This window comes from Anabrus simplex, chromosome 3 (assembly GCF_040414725.1).
Source record: "Anabrus simplex isolate iqAnaSimp1 chromosome 3, ASM4041472v1, whole genome shotgun sequence".
In the NCBI taxonomy this organism is placed as follows: Eukaryota; Metazoa; Arthropoda; class Insecta; order Orthoptera; family Tettigoniidae; genus Anabrus; species Anabrus simplex.
The window spans coordinates 107,175,942-107,198,685 of record NC_090267.1 but is presented as its reverse complement, the minus strand read 5'-3'; the positions used below and the strand labels follow the sequence as shown (position 1 = coordinate 107,198,685).

The 22,744-nt window shown below is 40.4% G+C and overlaps 1 protein-coding gene across 1 annotated transcript in view; it reads left to right on the top strand.

Moving 5' to 3' along the window:
* The first annotated feature begins 18,159 nt into the window (after positions 1-18,159).
* The window catches only part of Polr3C (RNA polymerase III subunit C), a 201,321-nt gene continuing 196,736 nt past the window's right edge, over positions 18,160-22,744 (top strand). Inside the window, exons 1-2 of the mRNA XM_067144179.1 lie at positions 18,160-18,489; positions 18,576-18,703. Of these exons, the coding sequence (XP_067000280.1) occupies positions 18,343-18,489; positions 18,576-18,703 (275 nt within the window). The 5' untranslated portion in view covers positions 18,160-18,342. The remainder of the gene's footprint in view (positions 18,490-18,575; positions 18,704-22,744) is intronic.

Genomic DNA, 22,744 nt, shown 5'->3' with positions numbered 1-22,744 from the left:
CGGTATTACTGACCTTATTGAATACAAGATTGAGGTTACTGATTCGAGTCCAGTCCGATTTCCACCTTATAGACTACCTCCACCTAAAATGAAGGCTCTGAAGGAGATCATACATCAGATGCTGAAAGATGGTATGATTCGACCCTTTAAGCCGGCGTATTCATCGCCTATCTTCCTAGTTCCGAAACCTAGAAGAGGCTTCAGGCCTGTGATTGACTATAAGGCATTAAATCGGATGGTGGTGTTACAATCTGTGCTCCTTCCCAGCCTTCACTCTTGTTTCCCATGGTTTAGGAAAGCTAAGTTCTTCACCATCTTAGACATTAATCAGGCGTATAATCAGATCCCTCTGGCAGAGGAATCCAAAAACCTTACACCTTTTGCCACGAATTGGAACTTGTATGAGTACAACCGCGTGCCTTTCGTGCTCCCCACGGGAGCAGCTGTGCTTACGAGACTGCTAGATAGGGTCTTCTCCAAATTCAAATTCGCGTACTTATACCATTATCTTGATGATGTCGTCGTATTTCCCGAGACCTTTGAAGAACATCTAGATCATCTGAAAGAGGTCCTTAATCGCCTTCGTTAGGCAGGGTTAACTGTGAAGTAATCTAAGGTTGCTTTCGCTAAGCCTTCCATGTCATTTCCAGGCCATATTGTGTCGCGCTGGATCATTCTAGAACACAGGGCATCCATGATTTCAAACCTCCCAAGGACATCAAAGGTATTGCCAGATTCATTGCCAGTCCTCCTTCAAGAGACTGAACTAGGGAGGCGACCCATCGCCTATGCATCTAGGACTCTATCGGCTCAAGAAGCCAAGTATTCCATCTATGAACTTGAAGGTTTGGCAGTCTTATTTGCGCTAGAGAATTTCCGCCTCTATCTGGAACACATCAAGTTCGACTTGGAAACAGATAACCAAGCCTTAAGTTGGGTCTTAGCTAGGCCGCGTCGTACTGGTCGTATAGACCGCTGGGCCATCAGAATTTCTAGCTTCCAGTTTGACGTTAGGCACATTAGAGGATCGGGAAATGTTGTTGCGGATGGATTAAGCCGCATGTTCGCCCATGATGTTGAAACTTTTTTTGATGGAAATGATAAATAAAATCATGAATAAAAATATATAAATAAAATTACTCAAAAACTTAATAAAATTAATAAGCATAATTAACCGAAATGTCCGTAGTATGGGCGCCAGAGTTCACCAGAATGGATCCCTCGAATTTAGATAAGAGCATAATAAACTTTATATCCCAGGGCGTGTACATAATGCTGCGTACTGGTACATCTGCTGCAGGCCTTACCTTACCTCCTGAAAACGACTAATTAGGTAGGAACTGCACCTAGGTTCATTAATAACACTGATTCTAAAATAGCTAACTATATTCTTAACAAATTCCGTGCATGAGCACCTCATCAACATACAACATTATACATATAATACACACATAAAATATTGCTGGAAGACTCCATATTTACAACAAAAACAACAATAATAATGAAAATCGTGGGAAAAGGAAAGCGAGAACTAAGCTACCATTTGTAGATGGTCCGATGAACAATGTACATGTATGAAGATAAATACCCTTCACTGTCTCTATATCAATTCGACTTACCGACTCTCATAATCGGCAGTTATCACATCACACAGATACTGTACCTTGTACTACTGTGTTCACATATTTTAACACTTGTTGTAAAGATATATACACACGTCTGTCGATCCTCAACATAAATTTATGGAAAGTCTGAGATAGCTTTCACCAACATATAATGCTAGGCCGCCACAAGTGCTACAATACTTAATGCGCAAGCACTCTCCACAATCAGCCACTTTCCACGAACATAACAAGACTACGCTCCACGAACGTTTGAAGTCCAGTCCATTGCTGCCGTGTCACTCCAGTACCGTGTATCAGCACCACTTCCTTCCAGTACAGTGCCTCAGTTGTAGTTGTAGTTATCTTCCTTCTCGTTCCTTTACAATCACCTTTACAATCACCCTTACAATGTCCCTGGTTGCCGCCGTATGATCAACCTTTATAGACATCAACATCCCCCTCCTCTCAGATGATACGTCTGGATTGGTGCTTGCCAGCCAATCATGAGTAAACCTCTTCTTTCTCCCAAGTTATAAACAAACACTCGGGAGTTTTACATGAATCATCAAATTTCCCTGGTACAACAACAAGCTCATTTCATCAGGCTGGGATATATACATGACTAATGGAATTTCCTGACACAAGTACATCAACAAACACTGGGGTAGCCAGATGACTCATTCAAATTACCAGAGTTATTAAAGCAATGTTTTCCCACTCATGCAAAACAAATTACTCATACCTACATATGTGGATATCTTCCAGCTTACCAATATAAATGACAAAACATACAAATGAAATAATAATAATTATAATAATAATAATAATAATAATAATAATAATAATAAATCGAATACTGACAATAATATCTCTACCTTCTACATATAATTCGGGGGTGTGATATATGTACTATCACATAACGCCCCCTTGGTTAATCGATGATATCACATATTATGATTCACCATAAAACAGAACTTCATACATAACCTTATAATGGCATAACTGAACACATAATTTACTGTAATAATGATATATACATTGCGTCTACTGCATTGTATTCGCACACACGAAATACAATTTGTCCAAACAATAATAATAATATGGCTATATACACACAACTCTGATTGTTTCACATACCATTGAACACAATCCCTTCTTGCTACTGTACACATACATTAAAATTGATAATATATACATCCAAGGTGCAGATCCTATCTCTTATATCTGCGAAGGCTATAGATATTAAATGTCCCAAGAACCTTATTTTCAGCGGTTAGGAGCCTATAAGCACACTTGCCTATTCTACTGTCCACCGTATACGGACCCTGATACAATTGAGAAAACTTATGCATAGTTTTCTGATCGGCATTCGACAAATGAGAAACTCTGAGAAGCACCTCATCTCCCACCTCAAACTCGTCCTGTACTTTCCCTTTTTGCTGGCGAATTCTCTTATTACCTGCCTTAATTAAATTATCCCTAGCCAGCTGGATACAGATATCCCTGGGTACCGCCTCTCCTGTAGCTAAACCTAGTATTCTAGCGAGTTCGTTGGTATGCTTCCTACCTAATTGAACCTCAGTCGGAGAATGTCCAGTACTGTCGTGCTTAGTGACGTTAAACCACCGCTCAATATCGTCCAGGCGATTAAACCATGAGCTGTGTTTCTCGCTCACATACGACCTGAACATCCTGCCGAGTTCTCTCACGATTCTTTCAGACATATTCCCTTGTGGATATCGTATCGACGAGTAAATATGCTGGATCCCAATTTCCGCCAATTTGGTTCTCCAGATTTTTGAGGAAAATTGTGATCCATGGTCTGATAGTATCCTGAGTGGCTTACCAAACTCAGGCACATACTTGTCAATGATCTGATTGACACACCCTCTCCCTGTGGCTTTCCTCAGGGGATACAACTTGACGTATTTGCTGAAGGCATCTAATACGACAAATATAAACAGGTATCCATACCGAGAAGACACTAATGGTCCATACAGATCCACGCATACAAGCTCTCCAGGCGCCTGCGTCATAACTACCTGTCTGGGACCCTCTAAATGCCTATTGGGATGCTTGCAGCGCTGACACAAGTCACAAGTCGCTAGAATTTTCCTAACGTCCCTTCCCATGTTCTTCCAAATGAAATTGTACTGAAGAGCACATAAAAACCTTGTCCGGACCGAAATGTCCCAACTCCTTATGATAAAACCAAACAATGTCTTTTACCAAAGACTTGGGAACTATCACACACCACACATGGTTATAACACTTCTTAACCAGTAAATCACCTTGTAGTCGGTACCACGTGTTACCTTTCTGAATCTGTGTATCAGGCTCACTAGCCTCCAATTCACCAATTATCTGAATGAGGTCAACATCCTTCCTCTGTTCCAGATTAATCTTACGCAAACGTAACTTCTCCTCCTTACGATCATAAAATTTAGCAGTACATACTAAAATTCCTCCTGACTGTTCGGCGACAATGTCTTCACGAGATACCTGAGGGTTTCTACTCAAGAAATCTGCTAAGACATTGTCTGCCCCTTTGACATGAGATATGTCAAAGTCGTACTCTTGTAAGGCAATAATACAACGGGGCATACGATTAGATGTTAACTTACACGTCTGCATAAAACTCAGAGCATTGTGATCAGTCATAATCTTAAATTTAGTTCCTAACACGTACGTTCTAAATTTACCCAAGGAGTACACAATGGCAAGCAACTCTAATTCGGTAACGGTATACTTCTCAGCTAAACTAAGTCCCCTACTAGCTAGAGATACAATCCCAACGTTACCCTCATCATCCTCTTGAAATAACACCCCCGCAATCCCCTTATCGCTAGCACCAGTCATAACTAAGTATGCACGGTCTGATCTAGGATATTTTAGCATGACAGCTTCTCGAAAACCTAACTTAAGTTGTGTGAAAGCTGTATCATGCTCCGGACCCTAGTTCCACCTAGCATTACTCTTAAGGAGTTCCCTAAATGGCTCTACAAGAAATGAATATCTAGTTACAAACCTCCTAAAATAATTGCAAACTCCCAAAAAGGACCGAAGTTGTTTGACGTTACGTGGTGTCCTGGTGTTGAAAATGTGTTCTAATTTCATCTGTTCTGGAGTTACACCCTGCTGCGTGATAGTGTGACCTAGAAATGTTATGTGTTGTGCACAAAATGTAGATTTATTCAATTTCAAGGTGAAACCCCCATCCCTCAACTTACGAAAAACAATCCCTAAGTGTCTCATGTGTTCCTCGAATGTATGTGACGCAACGACCAGGTCATCAACATAACTGGTGGTGAAATCCTCCGTTTCATGTCCCAACACAATGTCTAAAGCCCTGATAAGTGCGGCAGATGATGTTTTTGTGCCAAAAGGGACGCGTGTGAACTGAAATAACTTATTCTTATAAAGAAATGCGGTTAACTGCCGATCTTCCTTCCTTAAGGGAACTTGCCAGAAACTAGAGCTTAAATCTACCGCCGTGAGCCATTTCCTACCATCGAAACGATGGATTAGATCTTCGGTAGTCTCAGGTCGTTGTTGATCGGGTGCAATGCGTCTGTTCATCTGCCTGACATCCAAACACACACGAACACTCCCATCCTTCTTGGCTACAACCACTAAAGGGTTCACATATTGACTACTTGAAGGTTCAATGATCCCATCCTCCAACATTTTCGATATAACCTCATCTACAGCTCTGGCATGAACATGTGGAATAGGGTACCGCGGTCCCACAAAACTCGAGCGATCAGTGATGTCAAACTTATGTTCATAAAGGTGAGTTTTTCCAGGCTTACTACTAAAAACGTCGCTATACTCTACTAACAAAGAAAATAAGCAATCCTTCTGCTCTTGTACTAAATTCGTTCTGTCCACAGCCTCGAGGAACTGGTCTTCCTGACCAGTCTCCACAGACATGTGACACAGATTTACCTGTGACTCTCTATCACAAACTTCATTTACTTCAACATCGTAAGCCACCTGGATACAACTCAACTCATGAACAAAAATTCCCTCATCGACCTTGTACTCCAATTTCATCAAATCACGAGAACTACCACAAAAGAATCGAACCGTCGCACTATCATAATCCAACTTAACATCTCGACTACCCAACCAATCAGCCCCAAAATCACCGGATATACTAAATTAGGCACTAATAAACATACCTGAAAAACAGTCTCATTGCCTATCTTAACTGGAATAGCCACTTGACTCTTAATTCTATGTGATTTGCTGCCTACCGCAGACAAGATGAAAGTGTTACTAACAGGAATTTCCTCTATGACATGTCCTTTCCTCTTAGCATCATCATAAAACTTAAGATTAATACAAGACTTCTCACTACCTGAATCTAATAAAGCCTTGACCTTATTCTCCCAAATCTCAACTTCCATCACAGGCGTAATCATAATAGCTTCAGATTCCTCCTGATCACAAAACACTTGGTCATTCAATAATTCCTCTTTTACGTCTAAATCATAACTTACCTGTTTCATCACGTGAATAGGAATTTCGTTATCGGACTGCCTATCTGACCCAACAAAGAAGTCCGATTCCGGTTTAAATTACTTGACGTGGACTGTTCACTATTATCATGTCTCGGCACTTGATCTGGCGGTCTTTGATCCGTACGCCCCCTACTTTCTGATTCCCCTTGATTAGGTCTTCTGCTAAAATATTCCTGGTGATTAACTCCCTGATTAGACTGTCTGTTTCCCCTTCCGGAATTACCACCCTGATTCCCTTGCCTAGAATGACTGAAATTCTGATTATTCCTATCTCCCCCTAGCTGATTACCTTGTCTCCCATTATCCCCGTAATTCCTACCTTCACTTTGCCTAGTCCTCCCCTGCCCTTCCAAAGCATCAAACCTCTCTAACAGCTGCTCTAATTCCTTGATCGTAACAATATTCTGCATACATGCAGCTAATCCGACCTTCTCAGGAAAATGCCTCAACATCTGGCGGACTGTATCTCTCTCCGATGCTAGACCTTCAATATTCTGGCTGATCAGAACATGCGCCAAGAAATATTCCGTCATAGACACACCTTCCTGAGGTCTATATTTGCCAAATAGCACGCGATCTCTTTCCCTTTCCTGAATAGCATCACTCCAAAATTTAGAACTAAATTTCTCCCTAAATTCCTCCAAACTCGAAATACCCTGTCTATAAACTTGAAACCAGGATCTCGCTTCTCCAACAAATGCAGTATCCAACATCTCATCAACCATACTCCACTCGATCAAACCATCGTCAAGATTCTTGGAAAACCGTTTCTCCACCGTTTTCAAGAATTCCATCGGATTAAACTGCCGACCATTAAATTTGGGTAATTCAGAGTCCTTTGTACAAGATACGTACCTATTATATATACTGCTACCTACTTGGATTTGACTGATCTCCTGCCTTAACTTTACATGACATGCTTTAATTCCTTCTTCAACTACCATTCTGGCATTTCCTTCTACTGACTTGAGGTCATCTGTTACCGACTTAAGGTCTTTCTCCAATTTCTCATCCTTCTCATCTATACGCTTCGCTAAAACGTTCTGATTGGATTTAATTCTATCTATTTCTTCGACTTTATCTCCCACTATTTTTATTCTCTTATCACATTCCTTGCTGTTTTCAACAAATTCTTTCCTAACTACATTAAATCGGCATTCAATTCTCTCAGTCAATTCCAAGCATTGAGCTTTTACCTTATTATTGACTTCCTGAATTTCCCTGCTTTGATGGTCAAACTTTTGGTTTAATTCATCTATTCTACCATTCACAGCACTACTTAAACTATCAATTTTACTAGACAATTCAACACCCACTAAATTTAACTCCTTACTTTGATTCTCAATCTTACTGGACAATTCCTTACTAACTGAATTTAATTCACTATTAATACTGTATATTTCATTACTTAAAAAACTCAATTCACTCTTCAACTCTTTACTCTGACTATCAATCTTGCTAGACAATTCAACATTATTATTATCGATTTTACTGGACAATTCAACATTATTATTATCGATTTTACTGGAAAATTCAACATTATTACTATCGATGTTACTGGACAATTCACCCTTCAACTCTTCATTTGGGATAAGAATCAACTGTAGCAAACTACGAATGGAGGCCTCCTCTAAATCCCCTACATTCTGAGTTTGAGACGGGTTGCTCGGTTCTTCACCCATCGTTGCCAATCGATCCTTCCTACTATCAGCCATTTTGCTACTCTCACTTAAATTAGATAAACTCAATGTGGTGGAATTCTTTTGCCTTCTCTTCTCCTGATTCTTAGTACCAGCAACTTTCAAAACCTCTCTACTTCTCAATTTTATAATACTGGACTCGCTACAACATTTCTTCATACTCCAACATACATATCACGTACATATAAAACACTTCACTGACATAGTTTGTAGAATTCCATCCACACCTGACAAGTGCACCTACGCTTATAAGCCTAACAGATGTACCAATCATTCAGCCACACGTTGTGAAGCCAATTGAAACTTTTTTTGATGGAAATGATAAATAAAATCATGAATAAAAATATATAAATAAAATTACTCAAAAACTTAATAAAATTAATAAGCATAATTAACCGAAATGTCCGTAGTATGGGCGCCAGAGTTCACCAGAATGGATCCCTCGAATTTAGATAAGAGCATGATAAACTTTATATCCCAGGGCGTGTACATAATGCTGCGTACTGGTACATTTGCTGCAGGCCTTACCTAACCTCCTGAAAACGACTAATTGGATAGGAACTGCACCTAGGTTCATTAATAACACTGATTCTAAAATAGCTAACTATATTCTTAACAAATTCCGTGCATGAGCACCTCATCAACATACAACATTATACATATAATACACACATAAAATATTGCTGGAAGACTCCATATTTACAACAACAACAACAATAATAATGAAAATCGTGGGAAAACGAAAGCGAGAACTAAGCTACCATTTGTAGATGGTCCGATGAACAATGTACATGTATGAAGATAAATACCCTTCACTGTCTCTATATCAATTCGACTTACCGATTCTCATAATCGGCAGTTATCACATCACACAGATACTGTACCTTGTACTACTGTGTTCACATATTTTAACACTTGTTGTAAAGATATATACACACGTCTGTCGATCCTCAACATAAATTTATGGAAAGTCTGAGATAGCTTTCACCAACATATAATGCTAGGCCGCCACAAGTGCTACAATACTTAATGCGCAAGCACTCTCCACAATCATCCACTTTCCACGAACATAACAAGACTACGCTCCACGAACGTTTGAAGTCCAGTCCATTGCTGCCGTGTCAGTCCAGTACCGTGTATCAGCACCACTTCCTTCCAGTACAGTGCCTCAGTTGTAGTTGTAGTTATCTTCCTTCTCGTTCCTTTACAATCATCTCTACAATCACCCTTACAATGTTCCTTACAATGTCCCTGGTTGCCGCCGTATGATCAACCTTTATAGACATCAACATCCCCCTCCTCTCAGATGATACGTCTGGATTGGTGCTTGCCAGCCAATCATGAGTAAACCTCTTCTTTCTCCCAAGTTATAAACAAACACTCGGGAGTTTTACATGAATCATCAAATTTCCCTGGTACAACAACAAGCTCATTTCATCAGGCTGGGATATATACATGACTAATGGAATTTCCTGACACAAGTACATCAACAAACACTGGGGTAGCCAGATGACTCATTCAAATTACCAGAGTTATTAAAGCAATGTTTTCCCACTCATGCAAAACAAATTACTAATACCTACATATGTGGATATCTTCCAGCTTACCAATATAAATGACAAAACATACAAATGAAATACTGATAATAATAATAATAATAATAATAATAATAATAATAATAATAATAATAAATCGAATACTGACAATAATATCTCTACCTTCTACATATAATTCGGGGGTGTGATATATGTACTATCACAATTTGGAGACATCTTAACAGGAAGACAGTTCTTCGCTGCCCGAGTCCATACCTCCTGGTGTAAATGCCATTCTAACTGATGCCCCCACGTTGATCAAAGTTTCAGACCCATTGGTTTGTTGCTACAGGTATCCCCACGAGATTGGTCGCGGAGGAATCAACTCCAGTATACGGACTCTGGTGAAGCGTAGTTGACTTGCCATCTGTGCAGTGAAGTGATCCCCGTCAAACATGCCTCGACGGCAGAGAAGAGCACGCTATCAACAACTGTCGCCGTTCGAGAGGGCTCAGACAATTGCGCTGTGTGAGGCTGAATTATCGCTAAGGACTGTCGCTGCACGTGATGGCCGACAGGCATCCACGGTACAACGTGTATGGCAGCAGTGGTCTAATGAAGGTATCCACTCTCGTAGACCTGGCACAGGCCCAGCGCGACAGGCAACTGTGAGAGAGGATCGCCGCATCATTCGGATGGCCCGGATGGAACCCCATGCAACAGCAGCGAAAATTCGAGCATCTGTGGCACCCCACGTTACACAACAAACAATTGTTAATCGCCTGCAGCTGGCTTGCGAGTCCATGTACCTGTATAAGGTGTTCCATTGACCCCACAACAGCGACGTGTAAGACTGGCCTGGTGTCGAGAAAGATCGACGTGGGTCGACGAATGCATAGGGTCGTCTTTAGTGATGAATCGCGCTTCTGTCTTGCCCGCAGTGATCGCCGGAATCGTGTGCGCCGACGTACCGGGGAGAGGGGCCGCCCAGATCTTATTGTCGAGAAGCACACAGGGCAAACACCAAGCATTATGGCGTGGGGAGCTACTGGCTTTAATGTGAAATCACAATTCGTGCTTGTTGAGGGCACTATGACTGCTCGACTGTACGTTGATAGCCTACTCAATCCAATGGTTGTCCCTATGATGGCGAACATTGCTAATGGGATGTTTCAGCAGGACAATACCCGGATTCACACTGCACGCATCTCCAGGGAAGCTCTCCACGACATCGCAGCCTTAGAATGGCCCCCCAGATCCCCGGACCTCATCCTATTGAGCATGTGTGGGACATGATTAGTCGACAACTGGCCAACCCTCCTCAGCCACCCACAACTCTGGAACAACTGACCCATGCAGAGCAGCAAGCATGTGCCACAATTCCTCAGGAAGCGATCCAGGGCCTTATTGACTCCGTGCCTCGACGAATTCATCAATGTATTGCAGCTCGTGGTGGGCACATCCTGTAATGATTGTTGTCCAAACTTGCGGTCAGAGGGATCTGAAATTGTAAACATCGAATCACAACCGAACACTCGTCCTGCATGTTCAATTGCAGTGTAGTACCACTCCTTCTGGGTGCTGCAATTTCCTTTTCTTCAGTGTACCAGACAAGATACGGTACTATCTAAATATATTGTATCTGTACTACAATTCTCAGCTGATATGTGGTTATATGAATTTTTACCACTGGCGGATTACTTTATTTCCCCTACTACGCGGGACGAAGACTGAAAGTGTCCTTAAATGCTTAAACATAAGAGGTTTTCCACAATAATTAGACCTTGATCCCCATCCATCTACACTAGCGGCGCGTAAGGAAGGAACATATCAACCTGCAAACGTTTCAGAGTGACAGCAGGTCGAATAGAAATGAATAGTGTGACGACTCCCTCTGAATCACATGTTAACAGACACGGTGTACATGTTCTCCGCCACCTGTAGCGCTGACGTCGATAAAAGTCCAAGTACGCGCGCTTTTTGTCGGCTTAATGTGGAAGTGTGTAAACAGTTTGTGGTCTTTTTTTGTAGCTTTATACGTTCTTCAGTTTTATGCGTGCAGAATGTCTGGTGTTTACTTTCGTGCAGGGGCGTATTCTCCTTGAATGCAAGGCATTCATTGCGTGCGTTATGATAACACAAAGAACTGTCTGATGTACGATTTTAGGTTGTTTCAAGTCGAATATTAACGATTTCATCTCTCAGAAGTTCAAAATGTCCGCGCAACTGTACTGGTTCCGTTGCTTGACTACGTGTGGTGCTGGTGTAGTCTCGCCGTCTACACCACTCTAGGAAGAAAGAGACAGCAAATGGACGAGTTCAGGAAGAAAGGCATTCAATCTTAAAATTGCATTCGGTGGCAGACGTAGTTCTGAAACCCTCCGAACGATGTCGCTGCATTTGAAACTTGGTCAGAATTTGTCACCCTATATCCGTGCTACCCTCTGCCATCTGTTAGCAACTTGGAGAAAGTCGGCATCTTTACAGCGAACGGGACCCACAGATTACCCCCCAGCGAGAACCCAACGTGACGAAACTGACCAATGCCACTGGGGTGACTTATCTCCAGTGCTTGAGTTGTGGCTAACTAGTGAGTTAATTCATTGTATTTTCGGTATTTTATCATATCTTGCGCAGATGTGGTATTAACGATGGATGAGTCTAAAACGGATATAATTGTAAATCAGTTTGAAAAGCCATTTACTGGCCGTTCGTTTGATGAAAAGATTCAAATAGTTAAAGCCGGGAGATCTCAACCTTCCCTCGTCAATTTCTTCCTCCTCTTCTTCTTAATCTGCTTACCCTCCAGGGTTGGTTTTTCCCTCGGACTCAGAGAGGGATCCCTCCTCTACCTACTCAAGGGAAGTGTACTGGAGCTTCAGACTCTGGGTCGGGGATACAACTGGGGAGGATGACCAGTACCTCTCCTCACCTGCTATGCTGAACAGGGGCCTTGCGAGGGATGGGAAAATTGGAAGGGATAGACAAGGAAGAGGGAAGGAAGCGGCCGTGGCCTGAAGTTATGTACCATCCCGGCATTTGCTTGGAGGAGAAGTGGGAAACCACGGAAAACCACTTCGAGGGTGGCTGAGGTGGGAATCGAACCCACCTCTACTCAGTTGACCTCCCGAGGCTGAGTGGTCTCCGTTCCAGCCCTCGTACCACTTTTCAAATTTCGTGGCAGAGCCGGGAATCGAACCCAGGCCTCCGGTGGTGGCAGCTAATTACACTAACCACTACACCACAGAGGCGGACCCTCGTAAATTTAAAAACAGAAAGCAAGAATTGTGTACGCACGTTCAATCCAGAAACTTACAGTAAAACTGTTTGGCTCGAGTTCACCTACATGTAATTAGGGTGAGTAGAATTGAAATTTACTCTATACGTTGTGTTAACTGCATGGTTACTAGTTGCATGCCTCAGTGGAGGTTCCAGGATACGCCATTGCTTTCGTAAACTGAAAAGTGAAAAAGATTAAGCATTTGAGAAGTAGGACGTATAATTTGTCGTATGCATCAATTTACTAACGCATGCAAATTTGCCTACAACTTGCTATGTCCCGGGTTGCATGTCGGGTTACGATAAACATTCGAACGAATAACGGCATTTTTTCTCACCCAAAAGATCCCACCTTATTCTCAAAGTGATCGAAGTCTATCCGACGTGAAGATCTGGCTTTAAGTCAGATTAGAGCCATGGCAAAAGCTGTTGTCAATATGAATGCCAAAATCATAAGAACAGCTCGGGAAAAGATAACAGCAAACTTACCTTTGATCAGCCACTGTTATCAAGTTTGGAAAATGAAAAAATTGTTCCTTTCCACATTTCAAAAATGAATGCTATTCATCACTTCTTTGGGGATATTGTTAAACATGCAAGCAAGGTGACAGATTTTACAGCATGTATTGTTTCTCTGCAAAACAATGCTGAGGAGTCCCACTCCGTGTCTTAATGGTTAGCGTGCTGGCCTTTTGTCACAGGGGTCCCGTGTTCGATTCCGGTAGGGAATTAATCAGAATTGGTTAATTTCTCTGGCACGGGAGCTGGATTTATGCGTCGTCTTCTCATCCTCATCACGATGCGCAGGTTGCCTAAGGGAGTCAAATCAAAATACCTGTATCTGGCGAGGACACTTTTCCTCCGACACTCGCGGCACTAAAAGCCATACGCCATTTTATTTAATACAGAGGAAGTAAGAGGCAGTCCGTTTTCAGATCTAACAATTCTACTAGAATATAGCAACTCACCCAACTATCCCATTTACCCATCGAATTAATTATTTATGTTTTCTCATGTAGAGGATGTTGTGAGAAATGTTAGTGTACAAGAAGCATTTGGAGAGAAATATTTCAAGAATACTTGGATAGTTTACCTCCAATTACTGTTTTTCATGGACTTGGATGCTGTACTAAACATTGCTCAGTCTTGGTACCAAAATTAATTTTCCATTACAACACGATGCTGATTTTATTTCCGAATAAAAGAAGTAAGGAAATGAATGCAAGCTTGTACGACCGCAAAACATACCCGGAAAATGTCAAAAGTGTCCAGTTAACTGACTGATGGGGTGAAGTTTTGGCAAGATTCCTTAAGCTAAGCATGTTAAATATTGTGCCATTTCACAGTTCTTTATATGGACTGATCGGAACAAAAATGGAGTTCAAGTTACTAAAACGTCAATGTTAAAACATCAAGCGTCAATACAAGCTGGAATTATAATCTTTTCATCAGGCATTTACCGAAGGAACCGTACATAGAAGGCGGTGGAAAAAATGACGAATGGGGATTATTTGAAGCTATTATTAAAATGAAGATTTTCTTCTGACTTCATTCTTTCAACTGACCTACAGGAAGCAAGTCGCAGTCGACTACAGGAAGAGAATTCATCTTATCGGGAGTAAACAGCGAAGATTGACAGGAATTTTAATTCGCGGCAACACGCAACAACGCTAGATGCATACGTTAAATCGCTGCGCGAAATTAAACTACCTGTGAAAATAGATATCAAGATTACTACAGTGATACGTCACAACAGTCCTTAGACGACGTATATTTGGCCGATACTGCTTATTTCAAACAGCTGAGAGGTTATCCACCTGACAAGAACATTTAAAACAAGGAAAACATAGAGAAATCATTTTTGCATTCTAGTCAAGGGAAATAGGTACTACCTATCCCAGCTTATTTGAGACAACCTTACTGAAATAAATTGTCCCAGAGTAATACGTAGATATTGTAGGCATATTGAAACAGATATCAACCAGAAGATGACGACATTGAATAAAATGTTTTATTATTCTGTTCCAAATGCACAAGCCTCCACCATGATGCGGTAAAAAGAAAAGGCGATACTACTCGGATGATGGCAGCGCGATGCGATGTTGACAGTCCAGGATGACCAGGAATCTGCTGAGAGGAACAAATATGTACCCAGATGCTTAAGAGAGAACCATGGAGCGATGTCCGCATATCCAACGACCAGATGCGAGACGGCAGCAGGACACCTTAAGCAAAGTTGAGTCCTCTATAAGTCGTATTTGTAAGTAAGATTTTTTTTTGGCTATGTGTTGTCATAATTTATGACAGTGTCAATATGTGCGTAAGTGGTTATCAAAGTGAGGTTACAGGATGTAGGTATTCTTCTACCTTTAATGTCAAGTCCACGTGTAGGCGTAGTCAGCCAGTGGTAACCGTTCGTAATGTTGTCAATGCGATGCGAGAGAAGGTAATTCGTATTTCGCTCGTTGTCAGTGAAGTGCACAGAGTGTGAAATAGAAGTTAATTACACATGTGTGGTAATTTTACCAGGCTAATATGATAAGAGATCGTATATAGGAAATGTTTACAGTAAAGATATGAAATGGTACATCTCAGAATAATGATACGTTTTTGACACTATGACAGTAGGAATAATTTTGTAATATGAGGAGATTGTGATACATATACGTCGAGATTAATGAAATAATGTGTTTATTGTGTAATGAAATGTTTTTTACGTAAAGTATGGAATGATGGTTGATGAATAAGAGTAATGATATAGGATGGTGGTGTTTAGTGATGGTGATATTTACTATTCTTCGAGAGGTTGGTCATAGTAGTCTTATTTGAGATGATGTTGTTTCCAATTTATGCATTCTGAGGTAGATATTGAAATCGTGCTACTTTCAATCGATGACTTCAACCCAAAGTGTAATCGGGGTAGCTTAGGATACGATCTCAGCACTATTAGAGCAGTGTTATTATAAATATCAAGGGTCATGAAACGAGCTATGATGTGAGCGATGACAATAATTTAGCCTTTTCTGAAATATTTCTAATGATTGTAGAGAACTTTCTGACATGATAAGCTCATTTCAGATTTTATTTAGACGCTCTGACATATCACTGGTGACTTAGTTACACATATGAGGAATATTAGATGAAGGTAGAGTCTTCTGACAAGATAGATTTTCTACTTGTGGTATGTTTTGGTAGAAATATAGCAAGATACGTTCATTAATGCAACTTTAGCTAAAATACGCACTTGAATTAACTGATAACCTTGAAATAAGATAATAATTAGAATTTGCCACATATGTCATATGATTATGCTATTTTAAGATAAATTTCGACTTAAAGCGGAGATAGCTTTGCTTATGCTGAGATAAAACACCAAGAAACAAGAAGCTTGTATACCATGAAACCTTATGTTAACTATCTGATGTTGTAAGAAAGATGAGAACGATTTTCCGTGTTATTTTCAGTTGTGTATGGACACAAAACGTTAAGTGCAGCCCAAGATAACGTTCTTCGTTAATCAAGTATGAGTTAAATAATAGCTGACAGAACTTTTGAGTTAGTTTATGGAGCAATTTCGTTCAGGAGGAAGTGATTCCAACTCTTAAAGAAATATTTACCAAATATTTTAAACTGCGTTCTACGTTCTCATAGACGACCTCGATCTGAAATGATGTACATAGTAATTGATGTAATTTTCTTTTCATTTTTACTTTGTTAGATGCATCTAATGTTTTCGTTATCATTTAGTATGTGTTTTATAATCATTTAATACACTAGTTTTTAGCTGATTTTCCAAATGCTATTTAATATTTTACGTAATTATCAAATGATTTCATGTGGCCAATAATTTAATGGACTGATATAACCATGGCCTAGAACTTTAATACTTGTTATTAATTTCACGAACTTAACTTTTCTTTCATTTCAATTTGGCAGTACTAGACTACTGTACTTCAAATTAACGATCGATAGAGATCGAGATAACTCCATTTTTAAGCAATTTTGACTAGATAAAAGGAATTCTATGAATACGACGAGGTATATTACTCAATGATTTAATGAAGGATTAGAGAAACATTTCTTCATTCTTTGAACTGAGTGGTCAATAAATGATGTATTATGAAACCTCATAATTCTTTTAATGTCTTTCTGGGATAGTTATTAGTTGTAAGACTGTATTTAATTTTTTTACTTGCGATTTCCCTGATGATATATGTGGAATCTAACTAATAGCGTGTAGGAGACGTCCTTCAACGTAAGTTAGGATTTACCACGAATTAACCGGCGCGCTTTCTCTAGCGGGACTCATAGCCCATAACTTTGAACAGCAAGTACCATTTACAATTAGACCTTGTGCATCCTTACCTGAACGCGGGAACGGCGCAATATTTTTAAGTAGTTATATAAGAATTATGTATGCCATACCGGTACGTAACAATCATGTGGGTGCCTGCAGAGTTATAATACGTGTATATTACATAGCATATACACTAAGAGATGAACATTGGTTTTTAAGGTTGTAATTGATAATTGTAAATGAGTTTGATTTCGGGGTCAATTAATGAATGATCACTTAGCTCTATAGACACATACACGTTTGAGATATTCGTTAAGATACTTTTTTTCTTTCTTTATTTCCTTCTCTGGTTGGCTTTTCCCTCGGAGTCAGTGAGGGATCCCACCTCTACCGCCTCAAGGGCAGTGTCCTGGAGGGGGGGGGCATTGGGTCGGGGGATACAACTGTGGAGAATGACCAGTATCTCGCCCAGGCGGCCTCACCTGCTATGTTGAACAGGGGCCTTGGTGGGGGATCGAAGTTTGGAAGGGATAGACAAGGAAGAGGGAAGGAAGCGGCCGTGTCCTTAAGTTAGGTACCATCCCGGCATTTTCCTGGAGGAGAAGTGGGAAACTACGGAAAACCACTTCCAGGATGGCTGAGGAGGGAATCGAACCCACCTCTACTCAGTTGACCTCCCGAGGGTGAGTGGATCCCGTTCCAGCCCTCGTACCACTTTTCAAATTTCGTGGCAGAGTCGGGAATGGTACCCGGGTGGCAGCTAATCACACTAACCACTACACCACAGAGGCGGACCGTTAAGATACTGACGAACTAATTTCAGAAGAAATGTCATTAAATCATTACTATATGCAAAATATTTCCTATGTATTTTTCACTTATTACTTTCAAAGAAGGAACACTGTTTCTTAATTTGAATGAAACATAAATCGCACATAAACACAATCATCGGTCAGTAAACAGAATACACAGTCCTGAAACATCACAATAATTAACACACGGCTTTAAATCATTTACTTAAACGATAAATTCCGAATTAAGTCACATCAGACCTCATTTAGAATCACATGTTCGGAGAAAGCTGATCACTTCATACCTATACCAGCGCTGCGTAGTGTAGGAACATATCAACCAGCAGAAGTCGCGATACTATGTGACAGTTATAACTCGGTACATTTGTTTCTGTACGTTGCTGTCTTGATATTGCACGTGGTTCCGGTTCATCTCGGAATTGTTTGTTTACAATATTTTCATAAGTTGAGCACAATGTATTGGGTGGTGAATTCCTGCTCTTTGCGTATTTAGTTATATGTAGATTAATGTGTCTTGTGTTGTTTACATATTGAAGACGAAGTTTAGAAAATTAATGGTTTTCCATTAAGACGTATTTTTGTCGTAACCATGTCCGTACAGTATGGTAAACTTTGTTCTCTCCTTCTGTTAGAACATTTTGGTGAAATAGTTCAGCGTGTTGGGTACGATCTATTTAAGTGGGGCACCAGAACACTTCGCTTAGTAGTTGCAAGTACTGGATTACCCGTATTGAAAGTAAGGATATATGTTTAACTCATTGTTGCTAGGGAAGCAAAGGTAATATTTATATTTATCTTGTAATATATTTTGTGTCTTTGCAGGTGAAACAAGCGTTAAGAGTCCTTATTCAATACGGATTTGTAACATTTGCCCCTGGACAATATCAGCGGAACATAGCTGAGTACACATTGCTTCCAGAAAAAGTATATCTTTTACTCCGTTACCCAAAGTAAGTCTCTTTATGCCATTTTCAATTATAATTTGGGTTATGTGGCGTGGGGTTTTTGACGTATAATATTTGGTCCATTGTTTCTCACTAGTTTGGTAGGCCTAGCACCAAGAGCTATTTTGAGGACCGACTCCTGTTGATGTTCCTTATGCAAGGTATTGCCAGGTACTTATGTATTTACGTACCATATGGCTATTAGTGCCGGGAGTGTCCGAGGAGATGTTTGGGTAGCCTGGTGCAGGTCTTTCTATTACACGTCTGAATGTGGGATGATAATGAGGTCAGGGGAGGGTGAAACCCAAACCTGGTGTTGGCATGTAGCCTACTCCTGTCGAATAACACCAAGTGGTCTGTTCACAGCTTTACGTCCTCATCCAAGGGATGAATCACTACAATAGCATCATTTCACATGAACACTGCGGAGAGATTTCGAATTGAATCCAGGCTTTTGGCATGCAATATAGTGCTTAGAATTTGTATACCACAACCTCTCCTAAACGGTCGGCCAGCATTCTGATGGTGAACATATTTTCACCCAGCGGGACTTGAATTGGCTAACCATGGTGTCAGACCAGTATAGGAACATTTTACTGCCTTCTGCCAGAGATATTCCTAGAAAATCTCACTAGTGTACTGAGGATGGGATCCTGGGGTTTTGTTTCGACAATTGTACTACATTTTCACAAAATCTGGAAAGTATATACAATCTTTGGGTTCTTTGCCATGAAGACCCCCTCCCCTTTCTTTTTACGTTGCACTGACGCAGATAGGTCTTATGCTGGTGGTGGAATAGGAAAGGACTAGTAGTGGAAAGGAAGCAGCCTTAATCTTAATTAAGGTGCAGCCCCAGCATTTGCCTGGTTTGAAAATGGGAAACCATGGAAAAACCAGCTTCAGGGCTGCCGACAGTGGGGTCGAACCGGCTATCTCCCAAACGCAAACTCACAGCTACCTGACCCTAGTTGCACAGCCGACTTGCTCGGTGAAGAAGACCTTACTTTAATAGAGAATGCTGTGCTCTTCTATAGTACAAGTGGTCTTAAATAACGCCACAACCATATGTGCACGACAGCTGAGTTCAGTTAATTTCAGTGAGCCATGCCCTTGTTGAAAGTAATTATATATTGTATGTGTCTGCATGGGAAGCTAAGATGAGGGTTTGTGAGAGATGAAGTTACCTGAATTTTGGGCATAGTAGCTGAATAGTCATTGTCAAGTTCTTTGGTTCAGAGGATCCCTGGTCAGGGATTTTAGCTGTGTCTGATTAATTCCTCTATCTCAGGGACTGGGTACTTGTGGTTGACCCAATACATAATTCTGTGGCCATTACCTTATAGAAGTTCTGGCTGCCGACGAAAGAGGCCTGAACACACACACTTATAAATGCGGCGATCAATTGACAAGGAAACATGAAAAGCCGCAGTTTATATACCCTCAGGGAAGGTTCAAGAGGATTCTGGGCTAATCCGTACACACCCTCTCAATTTTATTGGTTAAGTTCAAAAGTTGTTCAAAAGTCATTATATTGAATAGGTGGACCTTGAAAGAATTTATATATTATTTACTGTAAGTTCAAAAGTTACACTCAAAATCGAACAAGAAGCCTGTGATAGGCTGAAAATTAATTACAGAACTTTTTCATTGGCTTGATTGAAAACTGGCAGAAAGAAAAAAAAGTGTTGCCAACCCAAAAATAAAAGAACATAGATTCCGTTATGGAAAACCTAGGAATATGAAACTTCTTTAAGTTATAAGTTCTTCCACCTTGCACCAGAGTGCATGATCAAAGTTTTTTTGGTAGTGACATCTGTGGAAAAATGTTCAAACTTCTTGATGTATAGTAAACAAAACAAGGAGAAGTTCAGTGAGTTTAGGAAACGTCACAATAATAAAATTACTTAATATTTCAGTGGTGACATCTTCTGATTAAAGTTCCAACTTCATATAGTATCAGTTTTGCCTTTTGATCGATAGATGAGTTTATAAAGGCGGTTATTTTGAATGAGCGGAGTTGAGGTGTACCTCCTGGTACAATTTCCTTTTTCCCTTCCTTCCTAAGATTCCACATTACTGTCCAGAAAGGTTTCCCTGCTGCTTGACCTAGTCTTTCCAGGTTATTACCAAAATCTTCCCACAACTTCTTTTTGGATTCAACAACTATTTGTTTCGCTCTGTTTCTTTCATCTACATACAAATCCCTGCCCATTTTCACACCAGGCTAACGCTGGGGCTGTACAATTAAGGCCATGGCCACTTCCTTCCTGCTCCTAGCCCGTTCCTGTCCCATTGTCGCCGTAAGACCTATCTGTGTCGGTGTGACGTAAAACAAATTGTAAAACTAAAAATGAAAAAGTCATTTACCCTAATCTTGGCACTGTTATTTTAAACACAAGTAACTGCCAGTTCGTACATTGTATATCATAACTGCAATTCAACAAAATGTTTTACTTAATTAGTGTTAAGACTATAATTAAGTACGATTACTTGTAAATACATCAAAATCATAACTTAACCTTGTGACATAATGGCTAAGGATGCTCGGTAGATGAGTGAAATGTCAAGGATAAAATCCTAACAATAAAAACTTTTTATTGTATTGAATAGGTGGAAAACAAATCAATATTTGTATTATTTTATAGCTCCTTCATGCAAATAGCAATCAGGTAAGTACTTCAGATATGGTACTATATCCCAACCCACTGTCTTTAGTATATCCCCAGAAATCTTATCAATTTCAGTTGCTTTTCTAGTTTCCAACTTTTGTATTTTATTGTAAATGTCTTTGTTATCATAAGTAAATTTCAATACTTTGCTAGTATTCGTCCCCTCTTCTATCTGGATATTTTCCTTGTAACCAACAATCTTTACCTGCTGCTGATTGAATACCTTTGCCTTCTGTAGATCCTCGCATACACACTCCCCTTGTTCATTAACGATTCTTGGAATGTCCTTCTTTGAACCTGTTTGTGTCTTAACACATTCACGCCCATCATCTGAGCTGGCTATTTAAAGGGCTGCCCCAGCTATTTCAGCTGTTAGTGGCAGAGCAAACAACAAAGAATTATTTTCACAATAAGTTCTAAACTAAACATGATATGGAAACTGTGCTTTGTAAATTTGCACCACTTGCATCATATATCATGAGTTTATAGATGTACCCCGTGTTAGACTCGCAAACCATCCTCACTAAAATGCCATATTTTATTATTTTACCAGGGTTGTGTACGCGGAATCTTAGGCGCCCTCTCCAGGCTAGCATTCCTTCGTCCAGAGCAATTTTCTGTTTGGGGGTATAAAGCTCTGTAAATTTGTCTGAAAGTTTCTGTAAAATGGGTCTGATTTTATACAATCTGTCGGTGCTGTGCATATATTCGCTGCTGTCACTAAAATGGAGAAATGGGAGGATACTTTCGAAGTGATTTCGTGACATTGTCTTTGAGAAAATAGGAGTGGAGAAAATTGGATCTTCTGTCCAGTACTTTCTGAGAAATGGTTTACTAATGATGCCGGTAGTGAGCATCAAACCCAGGAACTGTCTCATTTCAGAAACAGTCACCGGACTGGGCAAGAGAGAGTTTAGAGAAGGGGCGCGGCACAGCACTGATTACCTGACTCGCATAGGTATTCAAGAAATTCAGCTGTGAGAAATAGATTTACAAATGACATCTCGTTAGTGTTTTCTGTTTCAGTATTTATACCTGGTTTAGCAGTAAATGGGATCGCAGTGGGGGGGATACAAAGGCGAACATTCAGATACCGGTACTGTGTTTTCTGACACGTGTCCAGGAGAATCGTTACTGCCAGGCCATTGAGGACAGCAAAATATACCCAGGGAAATCCCAGGTCCTACAGGACATGCAAAACGCCACACTGAAGAAACTTGTCCCTCTATTGCTTGGTGTCTTTTTATTGACGAATCCATGCTGCGTCACATCAAACGATGCGCTGAGGTTAGAGCCCGCGAAGTTCTGAACAATCCTGAATGGACACTTTTTTTTAGGAAGAATTGGATGCTTTCATTGGTCTTCTGTATGCATTCGG